Source organism: Myotis myotis, unplaced genomic scaffold, assembly GCF_014108235.1.
Source record: "Myotis myotis isolate mMyoMyo1 unplaced genomic scaffold, mMyoMyo1.p scaffold_m19_p_11, whole genome shotgun sequence".
In the NCBI taxonomy this organism is placed as follows: domain Eukaryota; kingdom Metazoa; phylum Chordata; class Mammalia; order Chiroptera; family Vespertilionidae; genus Myotis; species Myotis myotis.
The window spans coordinates 38,112,807-38,132,059 of record NW_023416315.1 but is presented as its reverse complement, the minus strand read 5'-3'; the positions used below and the strand labels follow the sequence as shown (position 1 = coordinate 38,132,059).

The window sequence follows — 19,253 nt, the reverse complement described above, 5'->3', positions numbered from 1 at the left end:
AAGAGTATGTGTTTGAATTTCCTTTGGCTTGTGGGAAGAAAGTCTGGAGGGACACACAAAGTAGCCAAAACCAAACCCCAAAACTAATAAAAACAACTATCTTGATGCATGCTCTTTATTTTATTTTTAAATATATTTTTTATTGATTTCAGAGAGGAAGAGAGAGGGAGAGAAAGAAACATTAATGAGGAGAGAGAAACATTGATTGGCTGCCTCCTGCCTGCCACACACTGGGGATCGATAGAGCTTGCAGTCTGGACACGTGCCCGGACTGGGCATTGAACCATGACCTCCTGGTTCATAGGGTGATGCTCAACCACTGAGCTACACCATCTGGGCTTGGTGCATGCTTTTTATAGGATTTTGATTTGTGAATCGTGACTTTATTTTTACCTACCCAAGAAAATGCTGCTTGAGATTGTCCACGGTTTAACGTGTTCCAGAGTTGGGTCTAGAAAGGGAACATGGAGAAACAGCAGGGGCTCTTTGTAGTCAGTGTCTGCCCTGGAAGTCTGGGGGGAGAGGATTCAGGATTGAGAAAGGAGGGGAGAGGTGGCTGGACCTGGGTTAGCGGGTGACTGGGAAGCCCACCAGCTCTCTCCTACCCGTTCAGTAGACTTGCAACCTTTGTCTGGCTCTGGTAATTACACATCACATTCGGCTTACACATGCACCTGTATACGCTGTGAGATCTCAGTGGTATAAACCATACTCAAAGGTGAAGGGGAATTCACCATCTATTTTATTAACATCACTTCTGCTTTTACTTTGCCTTTATAAACTCTCAATGTTCCTTCATCCTGTTTTCTTTGCTAACTTAATATCTTTGAGTGTATTTTATCTTGTTATATTATGCATTTATATGAGTTACCATAAATTCTTCCTGGAACTGGAATGATTATGAAGAGACAGTGCATAACTAATCTAGGAAAATGCTAACAGATTATTTCTGAGAGGTGAGATTACAAGTGATATTACATTATTGTTTCATCTTTATTGAGACATAATTGACATATAACATTGTGTAAGTTTAAGGTATAATGATTTGGTATATTTATATATTGTAAAATATTTACCACAATAAAGTTAGCACATTCATTACTTCACATAATTACAATTTTCTTTTGGTCACAAGAACATTTGAGATCTCTCTACTGGCCATTTTAATTGTCTTATGGTTGGCCTTCTGCATGTCTAAGTATACATATTTTTATAGTGCGCATGAATTCCTTTTCTAGTCAGATAAAATATTTTTTTACTAACGAGAATAAAATATTTGTGGTAGGACTGATAGGCTTCAGCAGAAATTATATAAGGGTGGTAGATAAAGCAGACTAGAAAGGGGTTGTGGAACTTAGTCTTAATTTTCTTTTTACCATGTGCTTCTATGAAAATATGGGAGGTACAGTGTAAATATAGTGGTTCACCTGAAATACTCTAAAAGAGAAATGCTATTCTTTTTACTTATTTCTTCTATAAAAAATAATAGGGCATAAGCACAGTTTAAAATCAGTTTAAATATAGACATATATCTTCTTTTTTTCAGTAATTGCAGTATGAACCATTGTATAGATATAGTATCATTCACACTATTTAAAAATCCCCTATAGTTGGATATTTGGGTTGTTTCTACCTTTATTTGGGTGAAATAAAATCCTAAAGGGTAGCTTGCCAGACCAGAGTGTTTGCAGCCAATGTAACTAAACACATTGAAGATATTTATCTTTCATCTTCAAGACCTACAAGACTTAGATGACTATTCTGTACCCAGCCCCTGGGCCTCACTGCACCCAGAACAGTTGGCTGTTGCCACCATATGCCTGCTTGTCTCTAGGCCCCAGACCACCTTCTTCTCACAGTCCCTGCAACCTGATTGTTGGTTATCTAGTGGTTTTACCTGGTACATTTCATCTAGGAATCTTGCCTAATGATGATTGTCACCTGAATCAGTTATTTCATTTGGGGTTTGTGGGATGATATCTAATTCTGCCAATTGGCTTCTGACTAATTTTTTAAATGCAGCAACATACAAGGAAGGAAACTTTCCCAGAATCAACCATTCAATAGAGTAAAAATGTCAAGCCTGAAAAAAGATAGATGTGAGAGAGCAAGATGGTTATTTTAGTAGTTCTCTGTAATTTACACTTAATTGCACATTGAGAAATAAGAAAAAAAATCTAATTCTACAATCTGGATTTATGTAAAAATTTTACTCTACAAGACAAAGAATCAAGGCCATAAAAAAGCAAAAAAAACCCAAAAAACCAACAGAATAATTTATTTGAATCCATCTTTTCTTGAACAAAATTGAAAAATGAGTCATTTCCTTCAACCTTTTATGTCTTTTCAAAAACACCATTGGTGATTGACAACCTAGGAAAAGGCACAGTCTTGCTTTTGTGACAACCATCATTGTTCTGTGGTACAAAGAGCAAGAAGGAAATTTGGGAATGAAATAAAAAAAATAAATATAGCAATCTTAACAGTTATGAGAATTTAATAAAACAAAGCCTGCTAAATTTTTTACAGCTATAAAGCTTCCACATTTGTAAGTTAGATGTGACTGTCAGTGATGATGATAGTGAAAGTATAGGTTAGAAGTAATTGTACTTTTTAGAGAAGCTGGACACGAAAAGGCCAGTTGGAAAGTCCCAGCTTTTTCTTCCTGTCCACGATAAATACTATCCGCGGAGGACCTTCACCTTTCCCAGCCACGTTCCACTGCAGCACAGTGCACGGTGCCTTCTGTGTATGCAGGGAAACCGGCAGTCCAAGTTCCATAAATGACTCTAGTCTGTGTTTAAAAGGATCAAGATGTATTGAGCTTCATTTCTTCACTGATTCCAGATGCATATACATTTCCACTGTTTTTCCTCAAAACATTCCTTCCTTATTTCACTCCAGTGCACTGCTTGCCTATGAGTGCTCACCTGGCAAAGAGATGTTAAAATATATGACATATTTTATAGATTTCTAGTTCTAAAGGTAGAAGGACCTTACATCCTTTCTTTCCATGGCTGCAAATAATGTGAGTGTTTGGAACTAGTTCAAGAAAATTACATTTATCAGCTAAAAAGTATAGAGTAAGTAATCATTAAATTCTGTAGATAATTTCTTTTTGAAACTAAAGGTTTCAAAGGCCCTACTTGAATGGCCTGTTTTTTTAAGATCCTAACAGCCAGTCTTGGGGTCAAAACAAACCGTGCCAAGGGCAATTAATGAGGTCAACAGACAGCATTTAAATAAATGCAGCCACAAGTTCAATGCACAAATAATTGGGCTGAGTACTAGAATATGGACACAGGTCAACCTACAAGTTTGTTAACCCCTGTCCAATTAGGTAATAAACACATGTAGTTATGAAAACAACACTGCTAGAATAGCCAAAGAACAAAACTTTTTGGCTGTCTTTCCTATTTCAGAAGCAACTGTCAGAAGTAAAAGAAAGTAAGTTAGGACTTTTTACCAAAGCTGGCACATTCACCTTGGGAACGAGGGGTGTGGGAGTTTCACTAACCACAGTAATACTACATTATTCATGAAATTGATCTTTGAATTTAATGGGACCTAGAGCAGAAAACCACAGGCAATCAGGAGAGAAAAATGGTCTCTGTATGTTTAGGCCATGTTTATTCTACCGAGGAATATTTATTCTACTAAGGATCACTAGTCCTTAGTTAAAATAAGCAAATAGGAACCCACTAAAGTATGAAATCCTTAAAAGACTGAGTCTCATTTAATCTCTATCCCTAGCACATAATTAACATCCTGGAAATGTTTGTGGATTGACTGTAAATAAAATAAGTGCAAAACAGTTTCTCATAGAATAAAAAGAAAATATTCTACCTGTTTATTTTTACAATGTAGAATAGTTCACATAAATCTCTATTGGAGGAAAATAGCACTGTGAAATATGTTGGCTCCCTCTAGGATCGGTTGGAAGAGAGACAGAGGAGGACAATTTTAGAAGAGATACTAGAGAGAAGGGAGACAGTCTTACAGAGAAAGAGAGGTAAAGAGAAGGGCAGAATCAGAGGGATATCAAAGGATGGGGGTGAAGGAAGAGAGGTGGTGGAAGACAAGGACACACAATGGGACGCAAGGACCCTGAGGGGGAGAGGTTGGTGAGAAGAGAGGCCTGGAGATGGGGGAGGGCACCAGGGCTGGGAGTGTAAGTTGGTGTTCCTGGGCGCCCTGTCCCTGGAGGAAGCACATCCTCAGTAGCAGTTTTGAATAGTCCTTTATGTGCTTGAAAAGAGCATTTCTCCCTTCGAAGCTTATTTCTGAAATAAAGTTTTCTATTTCCAAAAAGTTGTAAAGATATTGCTCATGTCTGAAAGCATTCTCATCCAAGAGGCTGATTTTTTATTTGGAGATTAGTTTTTTTCACATGCAAAACCAACCTCATCATTTTGTGTTCAGAAATTGCAGCTGCCATATTCCACAGTTTAAGATGAGCATTTATTTCATTATGGGGAGCCTTAAAAGTAAAAGACAAATCTCAAGCTTTCATTTGATTTGTTTGCATTCTAATTAGAACAATAGATATGCAGAACAAAGGACATGTAGAAAAACAAATGAATTTAAGTAGGATAAAATTTTTAATTGGATACAATTTGAAAATTAGGAAGCAAACTCTTAACATTCTTTCTATTTCTTATATTAAACAAAAGTATCTCTTAATTTTCTAATCCAGTTAGGTATATTTTTAGAGAGTTTTTTTTTTAATTGTCACGGAATAATATTCCACTCTTGCGTGTTATTAGATTAAAAACATGCTTTAACACAATTTTTAAACAAGAAGTTCCTAGCTGGATCAGGGTCTGCTCCTAAATTACTTGACTCCCTTTTCTCCATGCTCCCTGGGTCAAGAAGGAATGCACTGATGGGGTCCTTGGAGGTGCTCTTGCCACTTAGCCCATAAATGACCACATAGCTCCTGGGACTGGGTCTCCTCCCTGCACGCTGATTTCCCATGCATTCATCCACTGCTAGCTGTTATTTTTGGTATTTACCCAGAGGTGTGCATGAATTGCTTCACTAGAACTGTGTTGTTGTTTTTTGCCAGAGGGGAAGTTCCTGTGTGTGGTTATTGATGTTCTTTTCAAAGTCAATAAATGACAAATAAAGAAATGATGGAAGATGATTTGTGGCAGTTATGCCTGTAGGCAGCTGAAGCCCACAAAAAAAGGGAAGTTCATTTCATTATTTCAGAAGGCTGTAGGTTTAGCTTCTCCGAGGCTGGGAAGGTTGGGGACTCCTCAGTGTTACTCCTGCGGTTAACTGGGTAAGCAGTTTCCTGGCATCGCCCTCAGCGAAGGTTTTGTCCTCTCGGTGGGAGGCCAGTCCTCACTGTGGTCCTGTTCACTTGGGAGTAGCCTGCTTCCAGTCTGTAAGAGGTTGGGTATTTAGGGGCGACAGTGTTGAGCATTTTGTAGATTATTTGTGGTTGTTTTTCTGGTCCTATTTATAGTGACACATCATTGGTTCTAAAACCACCATAGTCAGTGGAAAATCATCAAGATAACCAAGGTGGCTTGAGTACTGGCCTAAGATCACTATCATACCCAGATGTGGATTTGTTGGGCGAAGTGCTGGATTCTAGATCTCCCTTTCCTCCACTGGCCCAAGTGCACGGCCCCAGAAGATAGTGTGTTTGCCTGTTTTGCTTCTTAAGATTATTTTCAGGTGGGGAACTATGTACAGCAGCTATAATTTCTCATTTTAATATTTTCTTCTGAGACTTACAACAAATTCTGGGGAAAGTGGGGGCTGAATGCAGAGTCCCTCCAAGGTAGCATTGCCAAAATCAGGTTCATACTTACTCTGGATGGTCTTGCTGTTGGGCAGGGATGTGCTGAATAACTTCATAAATTGTATTGTGCAAATCTTGCCCTGATACACCATCAGAGGCTGGAACAGACCTACTGGGCATCTAGAAAATGTAGCACATTAAAAAAAAATAGCAGACTAGTACACAGTCTTTCCACTATGCTGCAAAGTTGCGAACAGCTGCAAGTAGTGATGAATAGAGAATTATAACTGTTTCTCTTCCCTACATTACTCAATTCCTCCTTGCTATAGTTCCCTGCATATGCCCTATGGTATTTAGTGTAACAGCATAGCTATTAGGTCAGAAGAGGAATAGCTTGACAAAGCTATCATTTTTTTTTTTTATAATTTAAGACAAAAGTTGACAGTATTGTGAAGGAACTATAATAGAAAGAATGGCAAAAGAGAAGCTATCAGGACAGCTTAGAATTAGAGAGCGCATATTATTATCTATACAGTAAAAGACTAAGCGACCATTATGGTGGAACGACCAAAACGACTGGTCACTATGATGCGCACTGACCACCAGGGGGCAGACGCTCAACGCAGGAGCTGCCCCCTGGTGGTCAGTGCGCTCCCACAGGGAGAGCGCTGCTCAGCCAGAAACCGGACTCATGGCTGGTAAGCTCAGTGGCGGTGGTGGGAGCCTCTCCTGCTTAGTGGCAGCGCTAAGGAGCAGCAATCCAAGCTGTAAGGAGCAGCGAGCAGGCAGGCAGTAAGGAGCGAGAGATCCCCAGATTATGAGAGGGATGTCCTCCTGCCAGCTTAGCAGACATCCCCCGAGGGGTCCCGGATTGTGAGAGGGTGCAGGCCAGGTGAATATCATGCACCGGGCCTCTAGTCTTTTATATTACATCCTGATTAACTTTTTGCACCATTTATGTCTCCAAGGATGGTTGAAAAGAAAGATAAAAGCCCTCATCACATTGCAAGTTAGTAAAGCCAGTACCAAGAAATATAGAACACACAAAGGGAGATGTTTAATTTTGAATGTAGTAAGGGGCTCTATAGACTAAAAGGCTTGGGTGAATGTGGAAAGTATAGTAGTGAATTGCTGTCTAGTTAAAAACCAACATGTAGTTTATTGAAACTGGAATTCATAACTCCTATCCCTTGTATTTAATAATTAAATTTTGTAAACACTGCCTTCCAATTATAAAGTCTGGTTCCACTCCGTATCCCAAACTCCTCCTATTCTTCACATTTGTGATCACTTTCTGTCCTTTCTGTATCTCTACCTAGGACCCTTTTTACTTGATAAATCATCCGAAAGTTCTGTTTCTCATCCCAGCTTGGCTTGCTAGGTTATATTGGAACATCTTAGCTTTATGTTTTTCTGGAAACTGTCTGTTTCCATTCCACTTGCTAAAGCTGTTGTGGGCAGCCCTAGAATATGTGATTTGTCCTTTTTTTTTTTTTTTTTTTTTTTTGGTGTGTGTGTGTGTGAAGGAGATTTTTGGTTTACAGTTTGTACTTGAGATCCACTCTTGATTTTCTTTGGTACGGAGGCATTCAGGGCCCATGATAAAAGCAGTCTATAGATAATAACTAACTTAGCTAACCTAACATTAGCGCTGTTAACACATAATAAATTGGTTGATTTCATGCCATTGCTTCCTTTTCCACTTCTGAAAGAGGTGCTACAGGGACAGTGACATGTACAGCAAGTAGAGAGAGGATAGCATTCCATCTGCACACGTACCACAACCAGATAGGAGGCGATTCTGATTTTTTAAAAAAATGCAAAAAGTTAGTAATTCAATATATTTCCCTTCTTAGCTTCAATTTTCATATCTTGGTATTATTATTTCTCCTTTTCTTCTCCAAGATGTTGCATTTTGCTGCTAATCTTCACACACAATTGCCATTCTGGCTTCTCCTTCCTACATATGTTCTGGTCCTCACCCTCCTCCTCCTCCTCCTGTCGTTGTTGCTTTGATTTCTCACTTCTTCCCGAGGCACCTGGCACCAGTGAAGAACCTCATCTGATTCCTTAGGAGTTTCAGCTTTGAAGATGGGCATAGCTCCAATTAAAGTTATTCTACTTATGACAGAAATAACTGGGCTTCAGGTATGTAATGAAAGCACTCATTTGTCTCCTCAAGTTCTTGCCGATTGTAGCATTTACAGCAAATAGAAATCCTCCCAATAAAATCTTCAAACTGAATGCTGATTAATTACAAGGCTAAATGTTAAGTTTCTTACCTAGATCTCACTCTAATGAATCCCTAGGAATGCAAAGTGCCTGATTTAAAAGAAAGAACTCCTAACTTTGAAAATTCAGCTCCAAGTCTTATCAGCTCTTTAGTTTTCTGCTCTTCCACTTAAAGGCCACTCCTTTTGAAAGGGATACTTTCTGCCATGGTGGAAAGCTGTTTGAAATCACTGATCCACCAAATACTTATTTTTGCCTTTTTGGTTGTAGAAGTAAAGGGTGAGCCAATCCTGTCTGAGACTGACTAGGGTATTGCAGAGCTTTTGCTATGCAGTCCAGCCCTTCGTCTGCGATGATGTAGGCACTGGCACTACTCAGCCACCCTTAGGATGGAATCCAATCAGTCCCCCTCCATTACTCACATGGTGTTTGTGAAATAAAGTCTGTGGCCAGGAAACTGACTGGATGAACCTTATATTGATAGAATTCTCTGAACAAGTGAGGTAACTATCCCTAACAACAAATAGGTTTAAGCCACCCAGAAGCAAGTAGTCTGTTAATGCCCCCTTCTTTACGGGAACGATCATAGGAGAATAAGGAAGCTGAGAAAAGATTGATCCTACACAAATCTATACAGATGTCAATGAGCTGAATAGCTCAGAAACACATTCTGCATGCTGTGAAACAAAACTGATTGCTTCAAAAGACCTTGTCTTTGATGGCTGGACAAAAAAAAAGGCTTCAAGTGTGTAAAAGCTCCCCCTCTCACATTTCAGGCACCTTTAGGATAAAAATAAAGATGCGTACTTGCTTACTTTGGGTTTCTGTGATTCCTTTCTTATGAAGAGCATAAGGTACCTTTCAAGGGTATGATCAGTCGTCTTTGCAATGACCTCAAGGAATATGAGGGGAATGGGGAAGGGGAAGCTGAGGAGGGGAGAGAGAGTTGATGAAGTGACAGGTTGCAGTCCATGCAGTGGTGCGAAATTATTCAGCCAGGGATTCCTAATTGATTCTGTTCTCTTGACCTACCTAGTTAGTTCTCGCCAGTGGGCTTACCAGGCAAATAATGTTTATGGATCAGTGTCACTTCCTTTCTTGTGTCAGCCTTATGTATAAAGCCTAAGGAAGATGCTTAACTCCTCAGATCCAGCCACAGTGAGTCACACCGCTGCCAGGGGATGCAGCCATCTGACCTGCACTGCCCAGCGCTCAAAGGAGTGCGGCTGACACTTCTGCCGAAGCAGAATTCTACTTCTCAGCTAATCAGCCACTAGGGAAACCAACCCTGGGAACACCAGAAGCATCTGGGAAAGCAACAAATTCATATATTCCGAAGTCATCCAGAGCATCTTCATGGCCTGAAACGGAAAACAAATACTACTTAAAAACCAGATGCCTCAACTTGCTGCTGTTGTTTTTAAGCCCTTGTAAAACTTATCTTTATTGTTTGCTTCAAGTGGTATGTGTAAGCAACCAATTTCCCAATCCCTATAGTCGTATGGGTACTAAGCAGTGTTGGAAATCACTCCTGAAGCTGAGAATTGAAACTGAATTGGGACAAGTATTCTTAAAGCCTGACCTGGGAACAGCGTATTCTGTATTGGAATAAACACTCGTGGGCTGGCTTGTCCTTTGTAACTGTCGGTTACAGAGACTTACAGCCACCAAGGCTCAGTCTGGCAGTGGCCGCAGCTCTTCACCCACTCATAATATCTACTGCACCCCCTGGATCTAACAGAGACCACCAGGACTAATAAAATAAAGAAATAACCACAGCTGCCCAGACATACAAAATATAATACAGTATGATGTCAAGATCACTAAACTATCATCTGAAAAATGAGAGGAATGGGGTGGTGAGGAGGAACCAGGTGGTCTCTTTGGGGCCTTTCCTAAACCCAACATTCCATCATCTATGAGAAAGGACTAGATAAGAGGAGGAAGACCCGTGTTTACTAAGCATCTAGGCATCATATTAGGCATGCCACTCACATCATGCTATTTAATTCTCATAGCAACCCTGAGGGGAAGTTATTATCTTCATTCTATAGATGAGGAAGGTGAGGTCAGGAAAAATAATTTTCCCAAGATGACACTGGGGGAAAGTGGCATTTATGGGAGTAAAACCCAGCTCTGTGTGACTCCAAGTCCCATTGTGAACTTAGAACAGCTCAGTAGGGAGTCAGTAGTGATGGCCTGAGGAGCATGTTGGGAACAAAGCAGCAGCAAACCTTCCAGCCTCCCTTTCTCCTCCCTGGGATGGAGCCGCCAGCACTGTATCTGCCTTTGGAATTAACCAAGTGAGGGAACCCTGGGCAATTTTCAAAATAATAATAGGATCAATGGAAATGGATTCAGAACTCATGACAGTGGGCAAGTGACTTAATCTCTCTGAGCCTTGATTCTCCTGCCTGTAAAATGGAGTTGAGTGCCTTTCACTTTTAAGAGTGTTTGTCTTACAGACTTGTGCGACTTACATAAAATCAAGGCACTAGTCAAAGGTAAAGGATTGTTAGTATGACAACAGTATTAGCTTATGTGAATTCTGTTATTTCATTAGCACTTTATATATAATGATTCATATCAATACTATTCATTAATACACATTACATTGAGAATAACTCCTTTCAGCCTGGCCGTTACCTGAACATGTTCGTGCTTTTCTGTATACTGTTTCTGGCCTGAAAAGACAAATTGGCATTTCTGTCAGTCTTAACAACTGAGGAAAAAGCATTCAAGAAAAAAATTATTTTCATAGGAACAAATGCATTACCTGCCTTCTAGCTTCTGTTTTATAACTGAAACCAAGAGAGAAAAAACACAGTAAGAAACTTTTTTGTACCTGTATAAAGCCATTTAGAATGTTTTTCTAATTTTCACCTACCTTTGTAGGGTTGATATTTTTTCCATAAGAGAAGAAGACACATGGATATAATCAAAAAGAGTGATATTCCAGTTATACTTGCTAAAGGGGACAATGACTTCCCTTTTTGTGCAAGCTTCTCTAGTCCTAAATGAAAGGAAAATACAGTTTTAATGTTTTTTATTGAAGGTCAATACTGAGTTGCTATATAATTTGACTTGTAGAAGTTCATGCTTTATCTTAAATGAGACACTACTGAATAAATATATATATATATATGGATATGGATATGAATGAGAGATGAAATGAGAGGAACGCACTTATTTTAGAATATGCCATAAACACTCTGAGGACATTCGTGACTGGAAATGTGGTGAGCTGCCCATGATAATACTGGTAAGTTGTGCTACATATACCAAATAGCCCATGTCATACTTTTTTTTTATGTCACACTTTTCAGTAGCATTTGCCACCATGATCCCATTGTGTACAGCATCCCCAGATGCTAGGTTGTTCTCTCTCTCTCCTTCCATCACACTCTTTTTTAAAAAATATATTTTATTAATTTTTTACAGAGAGGAAGGGAGAGAGACAGAGAGTCAGAAACATCAATGAGAGAGAAACATTGATCAGCTGCCTCCTGCACACCTCCTACTGGGGATGTGCCCGCAACCAAGCTACATGCCCTTGACCGGAATCGAACCTGGGACCTTTCAGTCTGTAGGTCAACGCTCTATCCACTGAGCCAAACCAGTTAGGGCCATCTCACTCCTTCAGTATGATTTGGGTATGTGAATTTTCTAGGGAGGTGGTATCTGATTAAATGTGTGAAAGGGGAGGTGTTTATTTTCAAGGCACTTTACTAAATTTTGACCAATAAATAAATTTCATTCCTAAAATAGAATGTATGTATGATTTTTAAAAATATTTAAAATCCAAGTTTATGACTAAAATTCCCTTTTTTTGCAAGTCATTCCTTCCATTAACATCCTATATAAAATATAGTGCTAATAGTTAACATCTGCCTAGTGCTTACAATATGTCAGGCTCTGTTCTAAGAATACATGAAACATACTGAGCCACTGAATATTTATAATAATCTTATTAGGGGAATAGTATTATTATTATCCCCTCTTACAGACGAGGAAACTGAGGCTTCCCCAAGGTGACTCAGTAAGTGGCAGAGTCCAGAGGAGGTCCCAGGCTCTCGACACTTTGTGCTGTCTCACTTTGTTGTTATTTTAACACAACTTACTAACCTGGGTAATGTTAACATTAGTTCCAGACTATCAATATGGTTAGTCATAGAGTTCATCTATAAAGTGGTGAGTAGTTGTGACCTCCAACAAATGGGAGTAACATTTTATCAGGTGACTGAGAGATTGATATGGAAATGAGTCATAGAAGTTGCCTGTCTCTGTCCAGTTTAACGGGGAGGGAAAGTCATAGAATGTCATTTCTATTGCACAGGGTGCTAACAGCCTGGAGAATGTGCATGTGGCCACTTGGCTCAGCAATAAATATCCAGCCTGCACTCTCATCTTTCACCATAAAACCTCTGCTGAGCCCTAACCGGTTTGGCTCAGTGGATAGAGCGTCGGCCTGCGGACTGAAGGGTCCCAGGTTCGATTCCTTTCAAGGGCATGTACCTTGGTTGCAGGCATATCACCAGTAGGGGGTGTGCAGGAGGCAGCTGATCGATGTTTCTAACTCTCTATCCCTCTTCCTTCCTCTCTGTAAAAAATATATTAAAAAAACAAACAAAAAAAAACCCTCTGCTGAGGGCTGCAGCAGCCGAGACAAGGAGGAAACCTTAATCTTTCCCTTCTTTCACTGTGGAACTATATACACTCTTTTGGCTTTCCCCTTAAACACTTTCACTTTTCATCTTCCCAGAATCTTTTTATAATGTGGTATAGATCGCATATGTCAAACTCCAGTTAAAAAGTCATGGAAATTAGTCTGTCTTTTCTAATTTCCCATACTATGCTGTTCATGTATGCTCTTTAAGTCTTTAAGAGTTAAGCAGGTTATTTTTCATTATTAAAAGTCTTTACCATCTCAGATGAGAACTTTATAAATTGTTTTATGCATTCAGAGAATTGTGTTTTTAAAATGTTCTTTTTATGGGATGACAATACTTGTGTAACATTCTTGCCTTTAAACAGATTTTAATTAAACTCTTTTTAACTCTGGGTGGAAGAAATGAATGCAAGTGGTTTAGGTTACAGCATTGTCCTGATATGCCAAGGTTGCAGATTCAATCCCTGGTCAGGGCACATACAAGAACCAACCAATGAGTGCATAAGTAAATGAAACAACAAATCAGTGTCTCTCTCTCTCTCTTTCTCTCCCCTTTTCTCTCTTTAAAATCCATCAATAAATTTTTTTAAAAAAATGAACAGAATGGTAATTTATTGGTTTTAGATCGGTCAGTGGTTCTCAACCTTCCTAATGACGCGACCATTTAATACAGTTCCTCATGTTGTGGTGACCCCCAATTTCATTCTGACAAATTGAACATAATTAAAGCATAGTGATTAATCACAAAAACAATATGTAATTATATATGTGTTTTCCGATGGTCTTAGGTGACCCCTGTGAAAGGGTCGCGACCCACAGGTTGAGAAACACTGGTCTAGAACAGTGGTCGGCAAACTGCGGCTCGTGAGCCACATGCGGCTCTTTGGCCCCTTGAGTGTGGCTCTTCCACAAAATACCACGTGTGGGCGCGCACGTACAGTGCGATTGAAACTTCGTGGCCCATGCGTAGAAGTCGGTATTTTGTGGAAGAGCCACACTCAAGGGGCCAAAGAGCCGCATGTGGCTTGCGAGCTGCAATTTGCCGACCACTGAATATCACAAAACTTATTGGGATTGTTTTTCCTCCTTGTTAATAATTCATAGAGCTATTAACATTCTCCCACTATTAGAAAGCTGAGCTTTGAGTTTGGAACTACCTTAGCACTTGGGTGACCTCTTTGTGAAGTCTCAGCCTTTCTTCAGACAATGTGCTCCTACCTCATAGGTTTGTTCTCTTGAAAGAGCTGGGCAACTTTGGCTGAAGCCACTTGACACTGATGTTCTAGATTGCCACATTAGTAAAATGAGGTTAGAGTGATTGATTTTTAAGTTCTCTATTGCTCTGTTATTGTATGATTTGGGATAGCCAGAGAGTTTTTATTTTGAAGTTTATTACATGAATATGATATGAATCCATTACATGCTAGTAACTGAGTCTCAAAAACTTGTGTGTGTGTGTGTGTGTTTGTGTGTATATATATGTATATATTATGTATATATATACGTATATGTTATAATTTTTACTGATATAATGGATGTGTAGCACATAATTTAGAAATAATAATAAAACACTCAATACTCTATTTTTAATTCCCAATAAAGCTACTTGATTCTCATAGGAACAGGATGCTTTTGTTGAGCATAATGTATATATAAAACCAAATGTATATATTTTCCCCACTTATTTGGTATAGAAGTATCATATCAGTAATAATGAAAATAGTAAGAAAAATTAAAGCATCATTTCTAGGTACAGATAAAGAAATAATCTCAGAGAAACTAAAATATTTGCCACAGTCAGTAAGTCCCAGATCTGATACTGGAACATAAGTTTTTTTTCTTTTCTAACTGCAAGTTCAGTTTTTTCCCTGTAAATCTGTGGGTAAAGAATGGTTCTATAATTGGCAGGTAGACTCCCATATATTCAGTTTTTCCTTTAACCTTTTATAACACCAGACTTGATGTGCTTTGACTCTCTCTCTTCTTCTTTTTTTTTTTTTAATATATTTTATTGATTTTTACAGAGAGGAAGGGAGAGGGATAGAGAGCTAGAAACATCGATGAGAGAGAAACATCGACCAGCTGCCTCCTGCACACCCTCCACTGGGGATGTGCCCGCAACCAAGGCACATGCCCTTGACCGGAATCGAACCCGGGACCTTTCAGTCCGCAGGCCAATGCTCTATCCACTGAGCCAAACCGGTTTGGCTCTCTCTCTTCTTGATGGCCAGACTACCTTCACACAAGATCTACCAAAATTTAATAAACCCCGACCCCTCATAAATAGTCAGTGCTAATGTATTCTAATCAAGTTTCTGCAAAGCACTTTACCCTGGGAAAAACTGCAGAAAAACATTTAAGTATAGTCTCAGCTTTTTGCTCCTTATAAACTTGAAAATATGCTAGTAGCTATTATCTCAGAGTAGTTCTCATTCTAATGGTGAAGTTATACTCTGGCATATGTCAGCTCTTTGCTGGCACTTGCAGGATTCTGAAGCCTGGTAGTAGGTTTAACATATAATGAATGGATGTATCCCATAAGATAAGACATATTTCCTCCCCTCTCCACTGTTTTAAGCTTTTTTTCACCTTTGATATGTATGTGCTAAAATGCCCAAGTCTACACATTCCGTCCTACAAAGGACCCCTCTCATTCCCTGTTCCATTACTTCCTTATTTCCGTAGACTCCTTCCTTATTGCCCTCTTGCCTCGCTTCCCCTTGTTTGCCCTACATCAGAGAACTACCCTGTAGTGACCAGCGCCCCTCAGCCCCAATCCTTGGCTTCATTCTGTCTCAGAAAATGCAAGATTTCCCATGTCTGACATTTGAAATTTGCCCCCTTTCACAAAATAAAAAGTGCCAAACAGGTCAAGGATCAAATCAAGGGGCACAGTTGCTGTAGTCTCAGCTGTAGGCAAGTGTGTTTAGAAGAGATGTCCTTTCAGAAGCACAACTGAAGACAGCAGGGAAATTCAGACCAAGTAGCCATGGATGCTGAATGCAGTTCTGGACACTTCCAGGAACACCAGTCTTCTCCTTTCAGAGAGGTTTCTACTCTTCAGAACATAGCATGCCACCCCCTCCCCCTTATTTAAACATGATTGACTCATTTACCAAAGCCTTAGTGCAAATGCTATGTGCCCCCTCCTTAGGCAAACAAATAAAATGAAATCACATATGAAGTGTAAATATGGGCAAGAGGTGTGGTATCCATGGCATCGCAACCCGGCTGTTTGAGAAACTGCACCCGAAACAGGACAGCCATATGCTACCAGTCAGCACGCCTGTTTCTAGACCAGAATGGAGTTTGGAGATCTCTCCCATCCAATATGTTCGCTGATTACGGCGGCTGATTCATGTCCCTACAGAGATGAAGGCGCCATATTGAGAAATGTGCTATGTTCACACTCCACCATGGCCCCACCTGACAGATTCAGTTATTCAGGGATGTAGTTCTAGCTTAGTTGTTTTCTCCTGTGAGCCAAAGTGAAATACACCTACTGGACATCTTAACCTGAGAAATTTCTAGGTAGATAAAGAAATTAATAAATTCATTTTCCTGTCATAGGTCATTTTCCTATTCTCAGGATCACATACAAATTAAAACATCTCTATTATGTCTAAATATCAAAATATAGGCATGTGGACCTGGGGAACTCTAATAATTTGCATGTCTTCGTTAAACATGAACACTTGAATTTTAATCACACGTACTTTCATTTTATATATATTGCATGGCACAATAGTGATTTAGATCCATTAAAATTTAAAAGTGGTAACACCTGCATTCAAGGAAGTCTATAATTAGGGTAATAAAATTATTGGGTGTTTTTTTCAAAATACAGATGCTAATTAACTATTTTAGTTTCTAGTCTTTCCTTGAAACTTATATTCTAGATATTATTTTTACTTAAATGTATTTCATAATTTCTCATTAATAGAAATATATACACATGTCATGGACAAACCAGGGTGTCTCTTTGTATATAGCATAAGGTGATGAGAAAATACACACTATCTTGAATATATGATATACCTCTTAGGAACACCATAGTCTTATTGATATTCTCAGTCAAAAACAGTTTACTAGTATATAGTGGCTAGAAACAAGGGCTTTGAATTCAGATATTATTTTATTACTTACAGCTATGTGACCTTAACCATTGCCCTATTTTCTTTAATATAGCTCCCTGTGATACAGAAAGGTCAATTAATTAATATCTCAAAGTAGATACCATTGGTAGCCCACAGTGGTGGAAGGCACCATTTTACACAGGCAGGAAAACACAGAGCTAATTGTGACATTCTCCAGCCTTCCTCTCCCCAACTAAAAGTCCCCAATAAAACTTTTGATTATTTCCTGACCTCATTATTTTCTCTCCATCCTGGTGACCTCAGAGTCATCTTTGACTCCTTGTTCCTTTGCCCTCTACATCTTATTGCTGAGACTTTTTGGTTGGGCACATTATTTGCCTCATTAAAAATAAAGAGGTTCATCTGTTTCTTATAACCTGATTCTAGTTAAACCAAACACAGCTTGGTTCTGTAAATATTTCAAAGGCAGGTATTTTATCCCTCAAAATTATTTCTATTTCTCCACAGATTGCTCATCAGAGTGGATGGCCGGTAAGTGTTCAATTGATAGTTACAAGTGATGTTCATTTTTCTTACTGTAGGTTGGTATACACTTAATCTGTATTTCAGAGATTCATATTCATTTGGAAAACTTTTTAAAAATTGAATGCCTAACAAAAACACATCCATACCACCCATTTTATTTGCCACTGGCCACTGCTTGAAAGTTCTGAGGATGTTTGGGGGTTGAAATATATTTCTAGAAACCACAAAGAGGTCACTAATGTTGACAACCCCGAATCCCTCTGAAAAATAAGCACCTGCTCCTCTTATTTACTATAATAACACATGCCTGGTCTCTGTACAGGTCAAACAGGTTTTTTAGAATTTGCAAAAGGCAATTATTGGATATTAAGACTGTAGCTGTCTTTGAACCTTAGTAATAAGACCTTCATCAAATACTGGGGGCTTCTGATCTTATGAAAATAACTTGGCTAAGTATTAATGGAGAAAGTTTAGGCAATGGGAAAGACAGTATATATCTACACATTATAACCATGTTTTTATTTCAGTAAGCATGAAGAACAAGCCTAAGATTACATCCAGATTGCCGATAAACTTTTTATACGCTTAATTATGGCTTGCTTCAAAATCAGGTTTTGGTTACCCACTGAGGTAAAAAGCTGGTTAAGCCTATTACAAATCTAGCAAAATAAAAAGCAAAGGCCGAACATTAGTTGCTTAAATGCCTGCTACCCAGATTAAGTTACAAGCATCTTGTTAGCAGGAGTTATTTCTTCAACTGTCATTCTCAATGCCTACCCTAGCATCTGGCCCATAATAGGTGCTATATAAAGAATGAATGAGTGCTTGATTTATATCACCTATTTATACATATGCTCTGGGATATATAAGGGAATTGTATTATCTACTGCCCAAATGAAACATCATTCAGGTAAAACTCTAGAGCTGCATTGTCGAATATGGTAGTCACTAGACACATGTGGTTATGCACATTTAAATTAAAATTAGTAAAGATGCAATAAAATAAAACTCCAGTTCCTCAGTTGCATAACCATAATTTAATGTAGACATTGAACACTTTCTTCATTGCAGAAAGTTTGCTCGATAGCATTCTTCTAGAGAGTGTGGTATTTTCTTCATATAAAAAACCCCAAATCCCACCATGCCAGTATATAAATCCTAATATACTCAGATGGTTTTGCAATTGTGAATACTACCCTCAACTTTAAAGAATCCAGGATCCCATCCACTATATATTTCCTTATCAGCCTGTAGGCTTGTGATAGTCATAATTATTAACAGCTCTTTAAGAGATTTTTAATAAATTCAAAAGGCAATAGAGAAAAACACCTTAAAGAAGAGGTTGTCACACATATGCTTGCTAAATATTCAGATTCTCAGATCCTAGCTGCAAGAACCTGCTCCAATAGGTCTGAGGTGTCTTAATGAATATACATTATTAGACCACCCCAGGCGATCTTGATGCACATGGTCCAAGGGCCACATACTGAAAAATGTAGCCTATGAATTACAAGGATTATCTTCTTGCTTATTCAACAAAATATATTGACTCTATGTTATGGCATTATTCTAGGCACCAGAACGATAAAGACAGAGAAAGAGAAGACATCATTAGAGAAGGTAGATATTAATGGTGGTTCCTTTCACAAACTTGTTCCTCCAATCATAGGCACCCTGAACACTGCTGCCTATCCAAACCTGCTCTAAGTGAAATCTGGCTTCTTTGTATGCAAAGGTGAGTCCAGGAAGGATTTGATAGTAGGAATGGGAGTAATGGAATGGAGGACAAATTAAAAGGGGGAGAAGGTGAAAGAGGAGGAGGTGGGAGATGAGGAGGAGAGCAGCAGGAGAGGGAGAAGAAAAGAAGAAAGAAGAAGGAGAGAAAAGAATGGGTCTGAGAGATAAGAAGGAAGACAAATGTACAAAGTTAGTGATTGGATGTTGAACAGGGCAATAAGCAAAAAAAGAGTCTGAG

The 19,253-nt window shown here is 38.9% G+C and overlaps 1 protein-coding gene across 3 annotated transcripts in view; it reads right to left on the bottom strand.

Moving 5' to 3' along the window:
- Positions 1 to 224: 224 nt before the first annotated feature.
- HEPACAM2 (HEPACAM family member 2) overlaps positions 225 to 19,253 on the bottom strand; it is a 41,918-nt gene continuing 22,889 nt past the window's right edge. Inside the window, exons 5-10 of one of the 3 annotated variants that reach the window (XM_036328175.1) lie at positions 10,875 to 11,000; positions 10,764 to 10,788; positions 10,634 to 10,671; positions 9,275 to 9,348; positions 5,826 to 5,935; positions 225 to 2,930 (exon numbers count right to left, since the gene is read on the bottom strand). In XM_036328175.1, coding sequence (XP_036184068.1) covers positions 2,927 to 2,930; positions 5,826 to 5,935; positions 9,275 to 9,348; positions 10,634 to 10,671; positions 10,764 to 10,788; positions 10,875 to 11,000 — 377 coding nt within the window. In that variant the 3' untranslated portion in view covers positions 225 to 2,926. The other 2 variants (XM_036328174.1, XM_036328176.1) reach the window with 2 other exon arrangements.